The 19,858-nt window shown below is 42.1% G+C and overlaps 1 protein-coding gene and 1 long non-coding RNA gene across 4 annotated transcripts in view; one reads left to right on the top strand and one right to left on the bottom strand.

The window, feature by feature from the left end:
• Positions 1–19,858, top strand: part of LOC138949241 (methyltransferase-like protein 27) — a 66,190-nt gene that overhangs the window by 37,599 nt on the left and 8,733 nt on the right. Inside the window, exons 1-4 of one of the 3 annotated variants that reach the window (XM_070321022.1) lie at positions 2,845–2,875; positions 13,551–13,693; positions 16,858–16,992; positions 17,451–17,586. In XM_070321022.1, the coding sequence (XP_070177123.1) occupies positions 13,568–13,693; positions 16,858–16,992; positions 17,451–17,586 (397 nt within the window). In that variant the 5' untranslated portion in view covers positions 2,845–2,875; positions 13,551–13,567. Of the gene's footprint in view, positions 1–2,844; positions 2,876–12,599; positions 12,694–13,550; positions 13,694–16,857; positions 16,993–17,450; positions 17,587–19,858 lie in introns of those variants that run through there. The other 2 variants (XM_070321020.1, XM_070321021.1) reach the window with 2 other exon arrangements.
• Positions 8,704–10,596, bottom strand: LOC138949243 (uncharacterized). The gene is made up of 2 exons (XR_011450206.1): positions 10,026–10,596; positions 8,704–9,661 (listed from the first exon to the last, which is right to left on the bottom strand). It is a non-coding gene; the product is annotated as an uncharacterized lncRNA (long non-coding RNA).

Here is a 19,858-nt window from a genome sequence, read left to right as displayed (position 1 = left end):
ATACCCGGCTGCGCCGGGGACCCGGCTTAGCCGGGTGTACGCCGGCTTCGCCGGCGCACGAAGGAAGGGAGATAAACGCGCAAAACACTGGAGAAGAGTGGACAGTGACCTTCTAAAAATAGTAACGGGAATATGGATTGAGCGTTGTCGGACTAAAAATAGTAACGGGAACATGGATTGACGCCACACGAAGGAAGGGAGATAAACGCTAAACACTGGAGAAGATAAGGAAGAGTTACTGGATCTGGGAAGATGAACAGAAAAAAACAAAATCGGTTCAGCGCTGCGCGCTGAGAGCACGTGTTGAAAATTTTAATCGACCAGGTTGTGTCCGGGGTCTACCTGAATATGCCCACCAAATTTGAAGCAGATCCATCGAGAACTTTGGCCGTGCATCGCGGACAGACACACAGACACACAGACACAAGCCGTATATATCTATAGACTAGATGAATACCCGCTTCGCCGGGTAGCCGGCTTCGCCGGGAAGAAGTAGAGCCGAATACCCGGCTGCGCCGGGGACCCTGCTTTACCGGGTGTACGCCGGCTTTGCCGGCGCACGAAGGAAGGGAGATAAACGCGCAAAACACTGAAGAAGATAAGGAAGAGTTGTTGACAGTGACCTTCTAAAAATAGTAACGGGAATATGGATGAAAGCGTTGTGGACTAAAAATTGTAACGGGAATATGGATTGACGCCACACGAAGGAAGGGAGATAAACGCAAAATACTGGAGAAGATAAGGAAGAGTTACTGGGAATGGATGTAGTGGATCTACAGAAAAACCAAAATCGGTTCAGCGCTGCGCGCTGAGAGCACGTGTTGAAAATTCTCATCGACCAGGTTGTGTCCGGGGTCTACCTGAATTTGCCCACCAAATTTGGAGCAGATCCATCGAGAACTTTGGCCGTGCATCGCGAACACACACACACACACACACACACACACACACACACACACACACACACACACACACAGACAGACAGACACAAGCCGTATATATATATATATATATATATAGATGTATGTATGTATTGTATGTATGTATGTATGTATGTGCGTGTAGAGCAATTCCCAGAAAACTACGCACTTGACCGATCTTCATGACACTATACAGTTCCTGGATATGATATCCCCAAACCGTTTTTCGTCTTTCCATACATGTCCGGCTTTTTGTGAGGCGGCACTGTCACACCCTCAGTTTTTCATCAAATAGCTTGAAAACTTGGTTAAAGAATTTTCGACGAAGCCTGGACTTTGGTACTGCATTTCAGATTGTATTCTTTCAAATTAGTTAATGAGTTTGGTCATTAAAAAGCAAAAAATTCCAATTCCAATTATTTTGTTGAAATCGATTCAGAAACAATATCATCCTATTCTTTAAAGGCACAGTGCAGCTCACAGCCTTCGTTTTGCGGTTTTTTTGCAGCTGAGTGCATTTACAGTTCAAAAATCCTCCTATGGTAGTAAAACAAACCCAAAACTACCCAACGACGACATCTGTGAAGCTCGACAGTTTCTTGTTCACGCGAGTGCATAAATTAACCTAGTTATTACGTGGTGTTTGGTCGGAGTTCGATTCAACTGAGTGATTCCGGCCTCGATTTTGTTTTACACAAACTCATGATGACGTCTGACATAGTTTGCTAGTGACGTGTCGTTTTGTGCATGATGTGGTGATCTACCTGATCTAAATTTAGATCCAAAAATAGGTCAAGACCAGCCGGGTCCGAGTACGAAATTAATTCGTAAAAAAATCGCAGTTCTTGACTCTTTGGGTGCAAGTCAATAAAACTTGGTAATTCTTCTAACGGATAGCTTGCCTGAGGTATGACTAAAAGCCCCAGGGGCTCCGTGCACCTGGATTTGACAAGTTCAGTACCTTTAACATTTCTTGATTCCAAAAACATATACATATGTTATATTTGGATTAACAACAAGCTCAGAAAATTAAAAATCTGAACGTTCTAGTAAAATTAAAATTTGAGTAATCGATCCAAAGCTCAGGACGTTGAAAAGAATAGAGTAAAGCTCTTTCCTCTGAAGCGCTATACACTACGATAAGTTACAGCTCCGTCTATCCAAAGTATCTCGTGGTATTAATTCACCGGGTCGAAACAAAATACCACGCGATACCATGGATGAATCGGACCTGTAACGTATATATGGCATGACTAAAATCAGGAGAATTTGTCAGTGGATGTGGAAACAAAGCATGGGAAATTCACCATGGGCAGAATAATGAACGCAAGCCTAGAAGTTGTAGAACTATATTTTGTGTCAGTCTTGGCAAGGCTAGTTTTGTTCAGTTCCGGAAAAGACATCATGTAGTATTCATTCACACTGTCCAGAAGAAATACCACGCGATTCCATGGATGAATCGGAGGTGTAACGTATATATATCCCGTGACGCATCAAAGCTAATTTTTGTTTTGAAATGACTTCACAACGTACAGATAATTTATAACGACATAATCGTCATCACAAGACAGGTACTACATACTTTGTTTGTCGTCTGCTACAAATCTAGTCTTGTTGGTTGACACGGAGTGAATAGAAGCTTCAATCGTACCTTCATCAACCGGAATAAATGCTCAGTCCGGTGTCATTTCGCCAATGAACATTGTTTCTTTTTTTCATTGTTTGGTTAACATCGAAACGACAACCCAAAAGAGTGTTTCAACACACGGGTTTAGCTACTACTTTCGAGTGACTTGTTCCTCAATCTAACATGACACCGGAAGCGAACAAAATTGTCGCGCATACTGTCATAAAAAGACGTCATGACAAAGTTACACGCAAAACGAAAGAGACTTTGACGTCATTTGTTTTTTGTTCGGACGATTCCGGCTAATGGCTGGTCCGTGGTCATAGACGTGAGTACCAAAATCGTCTTTTATGGAACACGAAGAGGGTCAAATGTTCGAGCAAGTACTCGCGCATTTACTCGAGCACTTTCGAAACTGCTCGAGTAAATGCGCGAGTACTTTTGAATCGGAGATTCCCGAGTTGTACCGAAGTCATTGGTTGGGTTTATTGAAAACTTGACCCGGAAAATTTACTGAAACGACGCATCTGTAGTCGTCATGGAGGCGGGAAGGGCGGTCGCTGGGATTATTAACGATCGCATCAGGGAATTGGCGGACAGACCTACTGGGATGGTCGATCGGTAAGTATCAGTGTACTTTTAAATTCAAATTGTTAACTTTTTTGGCTTTGGCTCGCCTCGGCTCATGTGCAAATATTTAGAAAATATGCCAAAAAGATGACTGTTCCGCGACAAGTTTTTGCTTTACCCGCTCGTTACTTCTCGGAAATACGCGAGAAAGTACTCGCGCATTTAAATGCGCGAGTACTTTGAAAGTGCTCGAGCAGTTCTGAAAGTGCGCGAGCAGTTTGAAACTGCTCGAGCATTTTCAAAAGTGCTCGCGCATTTCCTCGAGCAGTTTCGAAAGTGCGCGAGCATTTTCCGAAGTACTCGCGCATTTACTCGAGCAGTTTCGAAAGTGCTCGAGTAAATGCGCGAGTACTTGCTCGAGCATTTGACCCTCTTCGTGTTCCATAGTCTTTGTTCTCTGTTGGCTTTGCAGCTGTGAAATAGTCAGTCTTGTGTCTCAGCCGTGTAGGTAGAGAGTTTGCTTCTGCAATCGCTGTGTTCGTGTTAATGACGACTTCGTGAGACAAATCAGCGAAGCTATCGTGTGGAAGAAATTTCTGTACAAAACACCCTACCGGAGGCATTGATGCGTTTGCAGTTTGCTGAAGAAATGAACTGTATGTGGTTAATTTCATCCGTTTAATGCTTGTCGAAACGAGCCATAAGGCATTGCTGAACACAGATGAGGTCGCAGTTTGTAGGTTGAATCTATGAATCAGCACGACCAGAGATTGATCTGCTGGTACGACCTTCCTGATTATAAACAGCGGGTTCATGGTCGGAATCAAGAGGTCAAATGTGCGTGGCTTCCATTCGAAACGTCATGATTTCATAAAAGATTTCCTTTTTCTTGTTTTTGCGGCTGCGCAAGTTATTTGCCTAGGTCATGGCCGAACTTTAGGCCTACGGAGCAATATCGCGTGATACAGCATGACTTCCCTTCTTTGTCTCTGTTAATCTAGGGAGAAAATATCCAGCGATATTTCTCCGTAGGCCTAAAGTTCGGCCATGACCTAGGCAAAATAACTTGCGCAGAAACAAGAAAATGGAAATCTTATGAAGCCGTCATCAACACGAACACAATGATTGCAGAAGCAAACTCTGTACCTACACGACCGAGACACAAGACTGATTATTTCACAGCTGCAAAGGGTAAGCTTACTCACGTCAGGTCTTCACTGACAAGCTAGGAACAGACGGAAAATTCCAAACAAAAGTAAATGACGTCAAAGTCTCTTTCGCTTTGCGTGTAACTTTGTCATGACGTCTTTTTGTGACGACAGTATACGCGACAATTTGTTCGCTTCCGGTGTCATTTTAGACTGAAAAGCAACTCAAAAGAAGGAGCTAAGCCTGTGCCTTGAAACAGCTGAAACACTCTTTTGGATTGCCGTTTCAATGTTAACCAAAAAGTTAAAGAAAAAAAACAAGGTTCAGTTGCGAACTGACAGCGGATTGAGCATTTATTCCTGTTGATGAAGGTACGATTGAAGCTTTATTCTCTCCGTCAACCAACAAGACTAGATTTGTAGCAGACGAAAAACAAAGTGTGCGTTTTTCCTGTCTTGTGAAGGCGATTATGTCTTTATAAGTTATCTGTACGTTGTAATGACATTTCAAAACAAAATTTAGCTTTGATGCGTCACGGGATAATAAGCTTATACGTTTTCATCCATGGAATTGTTTTTTTCGTCTCGGCAGGGTGAATGAATTCATGATGTCTTTTCTGGAACTGGACAAAACTGGCCTTGCCAAGACTGAAACAAAATATAGTTCTACAACTTCTAGGCTTGGGTTGATTGCCCATGGTGAATTTCCAATGATTTGTTTCCACATCCCATGACAAATTCTCTTTACTTTGGTCATGCCATATACGTTACAGCTCCGTCCATCCATGGTATCGCGTGATATTTTGTCTTGACGGGGTGAAAGAATATAATGACGTCACTCTCGGCAGAGCCTCGAGTGACGTCATCATATTCATTGACCCAGTCTCGACAAAATATCAGGCGATACCATGGATGGACGGAGCTGTAACTTATACATATTTGCTCACTAGAATAACAGAGACAAAGAAGGGAAATCATGCTATATTGTGCTATATTGGCTTGTCGCTTTCTGTGCGTAAACGCAACAGCGCGGCTGCGGGGTACGAACCTGACACAGCTATTGACTATATAATAGTGAAAAGGAGCGGTGCGGTCAATTTCATTCTGTGAGTTCGAAGTGTTGACTAAATGTAGTAATATCACTTCACGCGACTTGTTTACATTAAGTCAAGTTTTGACTAAATGTTTTAACGTAGAGTACGGCGAATCGAGACAAGGGTGTGATGTACGTATGTATGTGTGTGTGTGTGTGTGTGTGTGTGTGTGTGTGTGTGTGTGTGTGTGTGTGTGTGTGTGTGTGTAGAGCGATTCAGAGAAAACTACTGGGCCGATCTTCATAGAACTTCACTTTAGAGTTCCTCAGTATAATATCCCCACATTTTGATGACGTCATATCCGGCTTTTTGTGAAAATTGAAGCGGCACTGTCACGCCCTCATTTTTCGATTGGATTAATTGAAATTATTGGTCACACAACCTTCCACGAAGCCCAAATTGTGGGAATGCATTACACCGTGGAAGTTTAATATTTAGTGAATGAGTTTGATCATTTAAAAATCTCTAAACTTTAATCACAATTACAATTTGAGTAATCGATCCAAAAATGATTTCATCTTATTTGTTTTCACTTCCTGATTCCCAAAACATATAGATTTGTTATGTTTGGGTTAAAAACAAGTTCAGGAAGTTAACAAGAATAGAGAAAAGCGCAGTATCATGTGAAGCACTATACGCTACTGCGCTATACTGGCTTGGCACGTTCTGTGCGTGAACGTGCCGCCGGGTACGTAATTGACAAAGCTATCAAGTGTTGTCTTTGAAGTGAAAAAAATGTGTTGCCTGCAATTTGATTCCGTGAGTTCGACAGGTTGACTAAATGTATTAATTTCGCGCTTCACGCAACTTGTTTTGACTTGCTGCACGTAATAAAGCAGTCAGGCAAGACGCCAAGCGGCCAGGTCATATTAAATTTGTGTCACAAATCGTGATAGAATGTGCACGTCACTTTTACGTGGAGTATCATAAAGGACTGCATGTTGTATATGTCGGGTGCTTGTAAACTCGTTGAATATTGCGAACGCAAAAAGTAAGTTTGGATTTTTTTTCAAATCGTTCCTCCATTGTTGTTGATTTTGTTCCTCTGGTTTCAGATGGTGTTAGTGTTGCTGTGATGTTAGTTTAAGTTATGGAATAAAGTCACTATAACGTGCTGAATTATTTCAAAAAAATGATTGGTGTTTTTGTGTTGTGATGTTAATGAAATTCAGTATTATGTTATGGTTTAATGTTGGCCGTGATTTAGAAATTTAGATCAGAGACTATAGATCAACTTTGGCAAAACTTAGTTAAACTGAATTTACAACTAACACCTTGGAATGATTTCAAAATGAGTCACTAGAATACTTTTTTTTAACTGATTCGCTACAGTTATTTTAAACTTAATCGCTATTTAATGTTTGTCGCCAATTTTATACACATCAATACTCTTGATTAGAACGCGTTTTATAGTCCAATGTTATTTATATATTTATATGGAAGATTTATATAGCGCTTGACGTTCTCTAAGCGCTTTACATATTAATTTCTGTTTCATGTGTCTTCAGAATGGCGACTGGAAACTGTTGTTCCGAACGATGAGACTAAAACGAATTTAAACTGAGGACAATGTTGAACATATTTACAATTAAAACAAAAAACAAACAAAAAAACACGCCTATGGTGACATACATTTCTGTTTCTTAAAGCCCGCTACTAACTACAGCCAAACCAAGCCGAAATAGGTCGGCGAATGTTCACCGTGCCTGGTTCGGTGTGCTAACTAGCGGCGAAATGTATCGGTGACACCGGTCACATGATCAAGAAATATCATGTGAGAAGACTCGTGATCGGTTGACAGCGTTATAGCCGTCAGTATTGTCACTCTTCAAGGATGGAGAGTCAAAAATATTCAACCCATGAAAAGTCGGTTCGCCAAAAGCGCCGAATGTTCGCAGGACTGTATCGGCGAACCGCGAAAGTTACAGGTGCAACCCAAAAATAGGGGAATCCCCTGATTTGATGACGTCGCCGAACGTTCGCCGAACTAGTTTGGCTTGGTTCAGCTGTAGTTAGTAGCGGGCTTTAGTTTTAATCTGTTTAATGTGGTGTTTTTCTAAGTTTTAGTCATGAAGTGTGTTGTTTATTACGTCTCAGTCTATTTAATGTGATGTTTATTGAATAGTGTACAAACTGACTTAACACGTTCGGGGTGCATGCATGTTTATTCAATAGTTTGCACAACATCAACTGAACATTCATTTATTCAGTTCAATAAACTGAATGAATGAATGTCCAGTTTACGTTGTGCAAACTATCGAATAAACATGTGATACGCATTCCTACGTTAGCTTCGTTGGTAGAGAACTGAACGTGTGATCCTTGGGTAACGGGTTGGAATCGGGAACAGGATGGACACGGATCTTCATCTTCTTCATAAGACAGGTTCAACTGTACAAGTGTTTCTTCTGCTGTGTCACTACTGGTCGCTCGTTCCCCCCGCAAACGCTAGCAGTGTCGGTACGAGAAATGACGCCGAACGAGAACGTGCACCTCTCTGGGTTCCGTCGTCGGTGTCGTATCCGTCTTCCACGCAACCTCTATGATAACTGACACACATTCGCTCGACCTTGAACAGCGTAACCCGACACAGACACATAAAATATACTAATGGTGCGTGAACGCGGTGCAATGCCTGCTAAAAGTACACCAGATTGCGCAGAAAATCAAAATACTGCAACAGGCAGAGTTCTTCAGCGTTCGAGGGTTAGCTAAAAGCCCCATGGGCCTTAAGCCGAATAAAACCTTGAAACCTAGTCTCTCGTACTCTGAGGTGTGCTGAAGTTATAAACTGACAAGTTCGGCACAGAGAACACCCAGTTAGCTGATTGTTGGTATGTGCACAAGTAGAGGGATGGCCTCAACCCATGTAAAAGTCCCGCCAGATCTAAGATGGTGAGCCGAACTGTTTCCACGGGAAAGGAATGTGCCTCAAAACAATGTACGTTTCCATAGTTCAGTGTATGCCTGTGTCTTTGAGTTTGTAGTAGCTCTGGGCTCTTGGGTAAGGCCTGTCCTTAACTGGGCGAAGTCGACTACGCGAAGTTTAGTTCACGAAGCTTGCCGCAAGAAGCTCTAGCACTGAGTTTTCGGTTAAAAAAAAAAAAAAACTTCGCAAGGTCTTCGCAAAGTCCTTCCACAAAGCTGTGTACCAAAAGCGTGACATGCTTCGTGAAAATTGAAAGTGTCTGAATAGGTTGTTTTTACGGTTTATGTAAAAGATACAGACATATGTCACGTTGCCATGCCAATACGAGGGGTGGTCAGAAAGTTGTGTAACATCACACATGTTTAACGTAACATGGGATCCAAACACACAAAACAGATAACAAAAAGCCATAGTATATAGTAACAAGTTTTATTTGCTTCACATTTAGAGCTTATTCCGAACAAAATGCAGTCAGGAAAAACAAATTGAACTAGTTATAGGTAACAAAAACGTATTTTTTGGTTGTGTCAACCAACAAACAAACATCGTCTGTGTGAAGTAACAAACAAATCCATTCGTGTGAGTCAATAAATAACATTGAGTCAACATGTAGCAACAAGATGTACACTGTTGCGGTTTCTCCTCTTGAGCAGGATGACGGAGCAGCCGACAAATCGCAAATTTTCGCGCCGCGTCGCACTTGACGTCAGCATGTGCTGTGACGATTCGATTGGTCCGTGACTTGGCGTCATCAACCGGCTTGTGAATGACTGTGTTATGAATGGAATTCTTTTGGTTTTGGTGACGTCGTCATTGATGCGACTCGAAATTCGGTTAGATTTAGGTGCGTTGTTTTTAACACAAGGCAGATCAAGACACTAAACGATTTTGATTATTAATGATTTGCTGTGTCTTCGAGATACGTCGGACACACAGTGTTCCTTTCTTAAACACGTTGGTATTGTATTGTGTTATATCTGAATAATGGAATAACTCAGAAACAGAACAATACACAAACTATCCACCCAACAGACACAATTATTTTTACCTCAAAAACTTTATTTTTCTGCTAATTCGCTTCATTTTTGCGACCATATTTTTGTGATCATGCTTCGAAAAAGTCAATGTAATGTATGGGTTTTCACAGCGTATATGCCCAAAACAATTAACTGCTAATTTCAAAGCTACATGGCAAAGATTATAAACAACATGGGCAACTGTTTAGAGCTAGTTGACCAATTGCGCCTTCTTGTTATATTTGATCGATAATTCAATCCGTTCTTAGTGGTCCTGTCAGAGACATTATTCATCCTATACCATAAATCTAAGTGTGATTGGCAAGAACAATCGCACAATTTCTAACAAAAAATGCTCTTTAAAGCCATATGTACTCGATGACTATACACGCTAATTGCTTTACCAACAGCTGGAGACATGCTAAATTAAGTTCCCTGCAAAATATTGTGGTCTAGGACCCCTTCAATGTTGAGATATGTTAATTTTCATTTTGATCTGGATCGTCCTATTTATAGATTTGCCAACAGAGGTAGCGTTGACGCAAGGGAAATAACTCCGCGTCTTTGTTTACATCCAAAGTTTTTGAGACTCTAAAACAAGCTGTAATGCATGTATATGGTCCGCGCATGGCGACATATCGTCATTACATGATCTAATGGTGCGTTTGACATCGATTATGGGCAAACTACACTTTGTAAACACGGGAGCGCGTACATATGCCTTTAAGGAGTTGGGGAGGGTAAATGCTGTAAGCTAGTGAAATTAATCTGATATCCGATGCTAAATTTGGCTGCTTGGTTTGCCCAGTCAAGTCTTTCTGGATAATATATAAGCTAAGTATCACCAGGCAGTTTGAAGGAACTGCTCTTTTTTGTATCCCCACTAACAAGGAAATCAGCTTCACAAACGCAGAATTTCTTTCTCTCTATTTCGCAACAGCATTTAATCTGATTTTCGTCGATTTATTATTTTTCGAAAGAAAATATAGTCGAGTTTGTTCCAATTTTGATGAAAATTCAACGGTTTTTGAGTCACTTGAGAAAAAGTGACTCTATGTAATCGGTCAGTGTTAGTCTGTCCGGCCGGCCGTCCGGCCGGCCGGCCGGCCGGCCGGCCGGCCGTCCGTAGACACCACCTTAACGTTGGACTTTTCTCGGAAACTATCAAAGCGATCGGGCTCATATTTTGTTTAGTCGTGACCTCCAATGACCTCTACACTTTAACGATGGTTTCGTTGACCTTTGACCTTTTTCAAGGTCACAGGTCAGCGTCAAAGAAAAAATTAGACATTTTATATCTTTTCTCGGAAACTATCAAAGCGATCGGGCTCATATTTTGTTTAGTCGTGACCTCCAATGACCTCTACACTTTAACGATGGTTTCGTTGACCTTTGACCTTTTTCAAGGTCACAGGTCAGCGTCAAAGGAAAAATTAGACATTTTATATCTTTGACAAAGTTCATCGGATGTGATTGAAACTTTGTAGGATTATTCTTTACATCAAAGTATTTACATCTGTAGCCTTTTACGAACGTTATCAGAAAAACAAGGGAGATAACTAGCCTTTTCTGTTCGGCAACACACAACTTAACGTTGGGCTTTTCTCGGAAACTATAAAAGTGACCGGGCTCAAATTTTATGTGAACGTGACTCATTGTGTTGTGAATAGCAATTTCTTCCTGTCCATCTGATGCCTCATATAATATTCAGAACTGCGAAAGTGACTCGATCGAGCGTTTGCTCTTCTTGTTTACCTTAACTATTACAACTGGAACAGGACCAGGGCCGGACTACCGGGGGGGTTATGGGGGTTGCGCAACCCCCCCCCCCCCCCTAGCCTAAACATGTACCTCACTTATTTAAAACATTTTTTATTATTGTTTTTTTTATGCCGTTTCATGCAAGGAGCAACCATTTTCCTATCTCAGAATATGACCTACCGATCAGCTCTGCCCCTTGACCCCGCCAGGGGGAACATCCCCCTGGACCACCACTTGCAACCCTCCCCCTCCTCTTAGCCTAGTCCGGCCCTGAGGACTAGACTACAAAGAATAGCCTAAGACTTGACAAAGACACACCGAGCACGTCTATCACAAAATAAAACATTGAAATGTCGAACTTTAAAAAAAATATTAACTTTAAGAGCGAAGAGTCGCAAAAGGTTGCCTACGTAACATTCGTCCCTCGTTGGAAACGACTCATAAAACGCTCCACGTCTGCTGCGTTCCAAAAATGAATGGATTTTTTTTTTATGGAAAAACCTTTCGGCGATGTTGAAGAACATTACATGCGAAAGAAACACCAAGTTTGATGCGTTGATAAGTGACAAATATCATTTTTAACGATCCAGCTTAACCAGAACAAATAGAAACGAAGCTTAGGTGGGGACACGCGAAAGGCAAAATCACATTCAAATCGGATCAAATTGACACGGCGCACATTTTAACACGTTCACTACACATCAGTTGTGCATAATAATACACACAGTCGCATATTCGTGCGTGGAGAAGTTATAGACATGTTCACGTAGTTCGCGGTTGGTTTTGGAAACCAAATGTTACGTAGGCAACCGTTATTTCTTAACGACCCAAATGCACACTGTAAACATATGTAGAGGAAAACAGCTACGTGCATATGTAACACTAGCACAAAAGACAACGAAGATGTATATCGGGGGGTTCATGGTCGCATTTTATTGGCAGCCACACGAATACTTAAAAATAAAGTAAAAACGCTCGCGCTGGACCCGAGTACTCTTCAGATTGGCTCGCTCCCCCAGTATGAAAGTTTTTGTCTTGTGCACGTTTAAGACCAAGTGATTGATCTGTGTGAATTACAGGCATTCGCTTTGCTATATAAATACATTGCATGCGAGCCGAGGATGTGCGTGGTGACTGGCCTTTCTCCGTTATTTGTAATTTGATCACAGTGAAAATGCACACACACACACACACATTCACACACACACACACACACACACACACACACACACACACACACACACACTCTCTCCCTCACTCCCTCTGTCTTCCTCTCTATCTCTCTCTCTTACACACACACACACACACACACACACACACACACACACACACACACACACACACACACGAGTACAGACTCATGCACGCGCACACACACACACACACACACACACACACACACAGTAACACTAACACATGTGCACAAAATGAACACACACACACCGCGCGAGAGAAAAAGACGTCAAAAGACTTTTGACAGTGACGTAATCTTTTTATGACGCTATATTTCTCGTCAATGTGTGACGCGTTCGGCTGTTCTATGAGACTGCCTGGCTGGCTGTGGCTCCGCGAATTTCCCCCGCCACCAAGTCGGTTTTTTTGTGGTTTATTTCGCATTTAGGTCCCAGGTAACATTATGAAGTTTTAATACGATCAATCGGACCTATTATCAAGTTAGTGTATCAACTTTTGAACGAACTGCGCCCAGTAGTTTCCCAGCAATAAGCTGTTAAGTCGAGACACAGACACACAATTAAAGTCTGCTGGACCCTTGTACTAGCGTACTCGGGGACAAGATGTAAGCAATGTCACACAAAAAACGCCATTTTGACGTCATTTTTTGTGTTTGCTTTCATATAAAACACTAACCAACATAGCGATCTTCTTGATTTTATTATCGTTATCTCTTTGGTCAATTAGCGGTCTGTTGATATCCTTATATCATTCGAGAAGCAAGAAAAACATTCCGAAATCTTACTCTAAAGTCATAACCCTCTTGTGGTACACAGCTTTGTGGAAGTACACAAAGACGACTTCGGTCTCAATGAAAGACCTCCTTGTGTAGGCTATAATGCATGTGTGCATCAATGAATCAGTTCCATCTCTCGCAAAACCGCAACACGGTGGCCTAGTGGTAAGGCGTCCGCCCAGTGAGCGGGAGGTCGTGGGTTCGAACCCCGGTCGGGTCATACCTAAGACTTTTAAATTGGCAATCTAGTGGCTGCTCCGCCTGGCGTCTGGCATTATGGAGTTAGTGCTAGGACTGGTTGGTCCGGTGTCAGAATAATGTGACTGGGTGAGACATGAAGCCTGTGCTGCGACTTCTGTCTTGTGTGTGGCGCACGTTAAATGTCAAAGCAGCACCGCCCTGATATGGCCCTTCGTGGTCGGCTGGGCGTTAAGCAAACAAACAAACAAACAAAATCTCTCGCAAAGGTCATTTGGCGTATGTCTCCTAATTAACTCAAATATATGTGTATTTCAGTCCGTGAGCAGAGAAATATGACCGAAGACAAGTCCAAGTGTCGGAGCTGGTTTGACGCCCACGGGGCAAGGCACGGGCACCACGGCATCAACAACCAAGAGCTCATCACTAACTATGACAACCTGGCTGACAAGTATGATCAGGTATCAGTCTTTCTCCGCTGACAACCATTTTCAGTATTGGACCTGTACGCGGATCCGTGTCCATGCGCTTTTCCTGCCAGTCTAAAACAAATGAAATGGCCCATTTCTGATGTCCAAATTGCAGAAATTTGTCAGACTCGTCGTTATCATCATCCTCGTCGTCGTCATCATCATCATCATCATCATCGTCATCGTCGTCATCATCGTCGTCATCATCGTCGTCGTCGTCTTCATAACATATGATGACTTTCATCATCATCATCGTTGTCGTTACGTTGTGCCCCAGCCCCCTGTTGTGCTTGTTCTCTTATTTTGCTCCATATCTTCCTTTTTTGCAGGAGTTATGGATACAAGAGTGAATTTGTGACACCATTTTGACTTTAATTTTGGCTAGGAAGACCTGTTTTGTGTGCATTCACGAAAGAAAAGCGTACGTTGTTGGCATGAAATGATTTTCCAAAAAATAATATCAAACAACAGCATAAATGTACTTGGAAACGGACAACTGAACTCAACGAATAAGTTAAGCAACGACGTCATTTAATCAAAAACACAAGTTTTCATAACTAATCAGAAATAGTTGATTACACTGTAACTTTATTTCTGTTGGAAGTAACCAGGCATTGTCGTAGGTTAATTATTAAATTTTGGTTGTGCACAGAGTTTTACAACCGAATGTTTGATCATATTCAAGAAAAAAACCGTCCAAAACTGTGATAAGAACTAGGCGCAAAATTTCTCTCGCCGAACTGAGAAATAGAATTACTTCCTGTGCACCATGACTGCTTTGAACATAAGAAAAAGCTGGTTAGTGACATTATTTTATTGGAATAATTTTCCAAGCATTTTGGTCCGGGATGCGAAAATTGTTTTCACACGTCAGTTACGGGCTTTCAATCCCGAAGGCTATTTCCGAGTAGATACGAACGTAAACGGAATTTCCGATGTGTACGGATGCTTATTGATTGACTGGGTGGCCGAGTGGTAACGCACTTGCGCTCGGAAGCGAGAGGTTGCGAGTTCGACCCTGGGTCAGGGCGTTAGCAATTTTCTCCCCCCTTTCCTAACCTAGGTGGTGGGTTCAAGTGCTAGTCTTTCGGCGGATGAGACGAAAAACCGAGGTCCCTTCGTGTACACTACATTGGGGTGTGCACGTTAAAGATCCCACGATTGACAAAAGGGTCTTTCCTGGCAAAATTGTATAGGCATAGATAAAAATGTCCACCAAAATACCCGTGTGACTTGGAATAATAGGCCGCGAAAAGTAGGATATGCGCCGAAATGGCTGCGATCTGCTGGCCGATGTGAATGCGTGATGTATTGTGTAAAAAAATTCCATCTCACACGGCATAAATAAATCCCTGCGCCTTGAATATGTGCGCGATATAAATTGCATAAAAATAAAAAAAAATAAAAAATAAAAAATCCGGCCCTGCGCTTAGAACTGTACCCACGGAATACGCGCGATATAAGCCTCATATTGATTGATTGATTAGAGTTGTCGTTCGTGTCTCGCTAACCCAGTACACGGTAGCGCTGGAATGAGTGCAATCCGAGCTAGCTACGAACTTTGCCGATTGCATTCTAGAGATGATCGTCACTGCTGCAGGGTCAATGTGTGAATTAATACGATAGATCATAGAGCGAAAAGAATTGCACTCATCACTCGCTCAATCCATGCTGAGGCTTACAAACTCCCAGCCTGCAGAACATCATACAGCAGTCTTTCTTCTCTCGCACCATTGGCGAGTGGAACGCCCTCCCACCACAGGCAGTATCATCAGCCTCGGTGGAATCCTTCAAAAGTGACAAAACCCAGATCTAGACACCATGCACTGCAGCAGAACACCTCTTGTACACCAGAGTTCCCATTTAATTGGTCCGGGATACCACTAATTAAGTCTGATGGAGTCTCCCGTCGGTACGACGGACGAGTGGCAAACAGTTCAGATTTTGGAATGCGTCCGCATATGCGAGTGGATAGTAATTCTAGAAGTACAGCGCCTCCCGCACATGATGCATGGGTGTGTTTCATCAGAGACTGTACCTTAGTACACCAACCAATAATGATTGCAAAGTGAGAACTGTACATTAGGTTGTATGGCAAACACATAGACAGACAAATATACATCGATCGTTCCAATTTACAGGTATGAGCAGTGAAACCGCCTTTTAAGACACCCCCCCCCCCCCCCCCCCATTTCAGACTTTCTACTTTTTGATAGCATCCTTTTTGACTCACATGCGAAGCAAAAGTGAGTCTATGTACTCACCCGAGTCGTCCGTCCGTCCGGACGTCCGTCCGTCCGGAAAACTTTAACGTTGGATATTTCTTGGACACTATTCAGTCTATCAGTACCAAATTTGGCAAGATGGTGTATGATGACAAGGCCCCAAAAAACATACATAGCATCTTGACCTTGCTTCAAGGTCAAGGTCGCAGGGGCCATAAATGTTGTCTAAAAAACAGCTATTTTTCACATTTTTCCCATTTTCTCTGAAGTTTTTGAGATTGAATACCTCACCTATATATGATATATAGGGCAAAGTAAGCCCCATCTTTTGATACCAGTTTGGTTTACCTTGCTTCAAGGTCAAGGTCACAGGAGCTCTTCAAAGTTGGATTGTATACATATTTTGAAGTGACCTTGACCCTGAACTATTGAAGATAACTGTTTCAAACTTAAAAATTATGTGGGGCACATGTTATGCTTTCATCATGAGACACATTTGGTCACATATGATAAAGGTCAAGGTCACTTTGACCCTTATGAAATGTGACCAAAATAAGGTAGTGAACCACTAAAAGTGACCATATCTCATGGTAGAAAGGGCCAATAAGCACCATTGTACTTCCTATGTCTTGAATTAACAGCTTTGTGTTGCATGACCTTGGATGAACATGTATTTTGGTAGGAAAAATGTGTAAAGCAGTTCTTAGTGTATGATGTCATTGCTATGTAAAGGTCAAGGTCAAGCATGTGAGTCGTATGGGCTTTGCCCTTCTTGTTTTGTAGGTTCTGTTCCAAGCCTCTGTAAATTTACCTCAAGTTTAAGACTCCCTCTCTTTTAAGATATGATTTTCTCCGATTTTTGAAGGACGTAAAAGCATAGTTTCACTGTGTATTATTATGATGCTTGAGTTGTCAATTTCAACGTTCCAGTTCTATCTGGCGCCCGACATGAAATGTGCTGGTTACAACATAATCCCGCAGACCATGTCAGAACTGTTCCCTAGCAACCGTGGTGACGTCAGCGTCCTGGATTTGGGAGCCGGAACCGGAAATGTGGGACTGCTGGTTAGTTTTGATTTCTAAATGCTAACATTCCAAAATTCTGAATAAAAAAAACAAGAACTGTAGGTTATTGGGACGTTTAATTATTATTAACAAAAGAAAACGTTACATTTACAGCACGTCGACCCAGTGGTCTTTGAAGTAGGCCGACAAATGACTAATTTATCTCAAAATCAGTCAGCGATGATACTTGCTTGCCTCTTCGTAATCTTGCAAGCGAGTTTCATCGCCGAATTTGAGATAAGTTCATCATTTGTATCATAAGTGTCTGTCTGTCTTTTCCATCAATTCCGTCATTTCTTCTGTATGTCTCCAAAGTAAATGACAAAGAATGTCGAGAAAAACGTTTGTCTCGGTTAACATATCACCAATAAGATATCAATCGTTTAAGTCACCGCCAGGATGTGCATGTAATCGGCATAGTATGCCATTAATCAGTATCGTATGTCTTTAATCTGCAGATGAAAGACAAGGGCTTTACAAAGTTGGACGCCTTTGAACCGTCTACTGGCATGCTGGAGATTGCCAGAAAGAAGAATATCTACGGGCAGATGTATAATGCTTTCCTCAACGATGAACCCTTGGACATTCCCAACGGTAAACACCTTTAGTTTTGAAGCTGCGGAAGTGCAGGTTGAAAGAAATGCAGGGGGCGGGGGGGGGGGGGGGGCAGGAGGAGTAGAGAGGGGCCCAAAGGGTTTAAAATCGTGATCGTGATTGGCGTTTTTTGACCTTTTTGTGACCGTGATTGCCGAAATTTCCATTTCTGTGATCGTGATGGGACTTTGCCCGTGATCCGTGATGACAAAAAAATCAAGTCTCGTGATCGTGATCGTCATTTGTTTTCGTGATCGTGATGGGCATTATTGCAAAGCATTTTATTTTCAACGTACATTTTTCACAGCTGTATCACTCTATGATCCTCTATTCGTCAAGGAGCCAATCCCGATTGAAGGGAAGCAACAACACATTCAGAAATATGATTTTGACAGCGATTGCTTCCCTTTAAGAGAACCAATCACACAAAAAAAGAGATCCAATCAGAAGGCAAATTGCAAAAGTCTGCCAAACTTCATCCAATGGAAGGGCTTCGTGCAAAAGTTTTGAGTGCATTCAGTCAAATTCGAATTCGAAGATCAAAAATGGCGTGCAGCGGCACTGTCATCGAACTTCTGTTATATTTTGTGGATTCAAGCCAGACCAAAGCAGGCGGCGAGAATGCCTTCCTTGGTGGAAAGGTCAGGCTACGGGTCGGTCTTTCCGAAGACGAAATATCAAGGTATGTTGCTCTATGACTGTTCTGAATGTAGGCAAAGATCTTGAAATTTGTTCAAGATCTTTGAGTTTGAGCACAGGCGGAAGGTATCGTCCACTGGACTACTACTATCACAGGAAGACTACAAGGTATGTCACTCACCTTCGAGTCTTCTGTGTTCTTGGAGTCGCTTCCTGGGGAAAAATATTGTTCAGGATGGGATTTTTAACAAGATCACAACACTATTACAGCCCTGAAAATGATGCCCAGATTGCACAGATTTTAACCGTTTTTTCATAAACTTTCCGGGGGGGCATGCCCCCGGACCCCCTAGTTGGCTCGCCTGCTTCGCAGGCTCAGGCTTCTGGCGCTTCTTTCAGGTAAAACCATTTTTGGCCCGTAGCATTCCTGTTTGCCGTTTTTTCAAGACTATGAAACCAGGCAATGGTGTACCTCAAATTGTATGGCAAAGTTGAAAATAAAGAACCCATCACACATACATGTATTTTAATTTCAATCTACCCAATAGTTTTTGAGAAAATGGGTTTACAAGATTTAGCTCTGGAAATCTGAAATTGTGCAAGTATATATTCATGTGTGTGAGTGAGGGTGTGGGAGTTGAATGTGTATGAGTGGAGAGAGAGAGAGAGAGAGAGAGAGAGAGAGAGAGAGAGAGAGAGAGAGAGAGAGAGAGAGAGAGAGAGAGAGAAAACAATGAAAACAACATTCTTGTTACTGATTACAAATCATGATATGTATTTCTATGTGTGTATGAAAGAGAATTCAAAAAATAATAATAAAAAAGTGCAACAGTTCTCACTTTGTGTTGAATAAACAATAGATCCAGAGGAGCGAATTACTGTGTGGTTGTGTTTACTTTGACACGTGCTTTCTGTAAATGCAATTTTACCGTGACCGTGATTTGCCACTGATGTTCGTGATCGTGAAAACAAAAATCAAGGTAACTGTGATCGTGAAAGCTAAAATTTCCCTTCCCGTGATCGTGATGATACCCCCCCTTTGGGGCCCTCAGTAGAGAGAGAGAGAGAGGACGTGAGTGTGTATGTATGTATGTGTGCGTGAGAGAGCCTGGAAAGAGAGAGAGATAACCAAGAGAACGTGTGTGTGTGTGTCAGGGTGTGGACGTGCGTTCAATCAATCAATCAATATGAGACTTATATCGCGCGTATTCCGTGGGTACAGTTCTAAGCGCAGAGATATATATTTTTTTATTTTTTTATTTTTTTTTATTTTTATGCAATTTATATCGCGCACATATTCAAGGCGCAGGGATTTATTTATGCCGTGTGAGATGGAATTTTTTTACATAATACATCACGCATTCACATCGGCCAGCAGATCGCAGCCATTTCGGCGCATATCCTACTTTTCACGGCCTATTATTCCAAGTCACACGGGTATTTTGGTGGACATTTTTATCTATGCCTATACAATTTTGCCAGGAAAGACCCTTTTGTCAATCGTGGGATCTTTAACGTGCACACCCCAATGTAGTGTACACTGATGTGTGTGTGTGCGCGTGCGTGCGTGTGTGCATGTGTACGCGCGCGTGTGTGTGTATGTGTGTGAAAATGTGTGTGTGTGTGTGTGCGC

Source organism: Littorina saxatilis, linkage group LG15, assembly GCF_037325665.1.
Source record: "Littorina saxatilis isolate snail1 linkage group LG15, US_GU_Lsax_2.0, whole genome shotgun sequence".
Taxonomy (NCBI): Eukaryota; Metazoa; Mollusca; class Gastropoda; order Littorinimorpha; family Littorinidae; genus Littorina; species Littorina saxatilis.
This window is presented reverse-complemented; position numbering and strand designations above follow the sequence as displayed.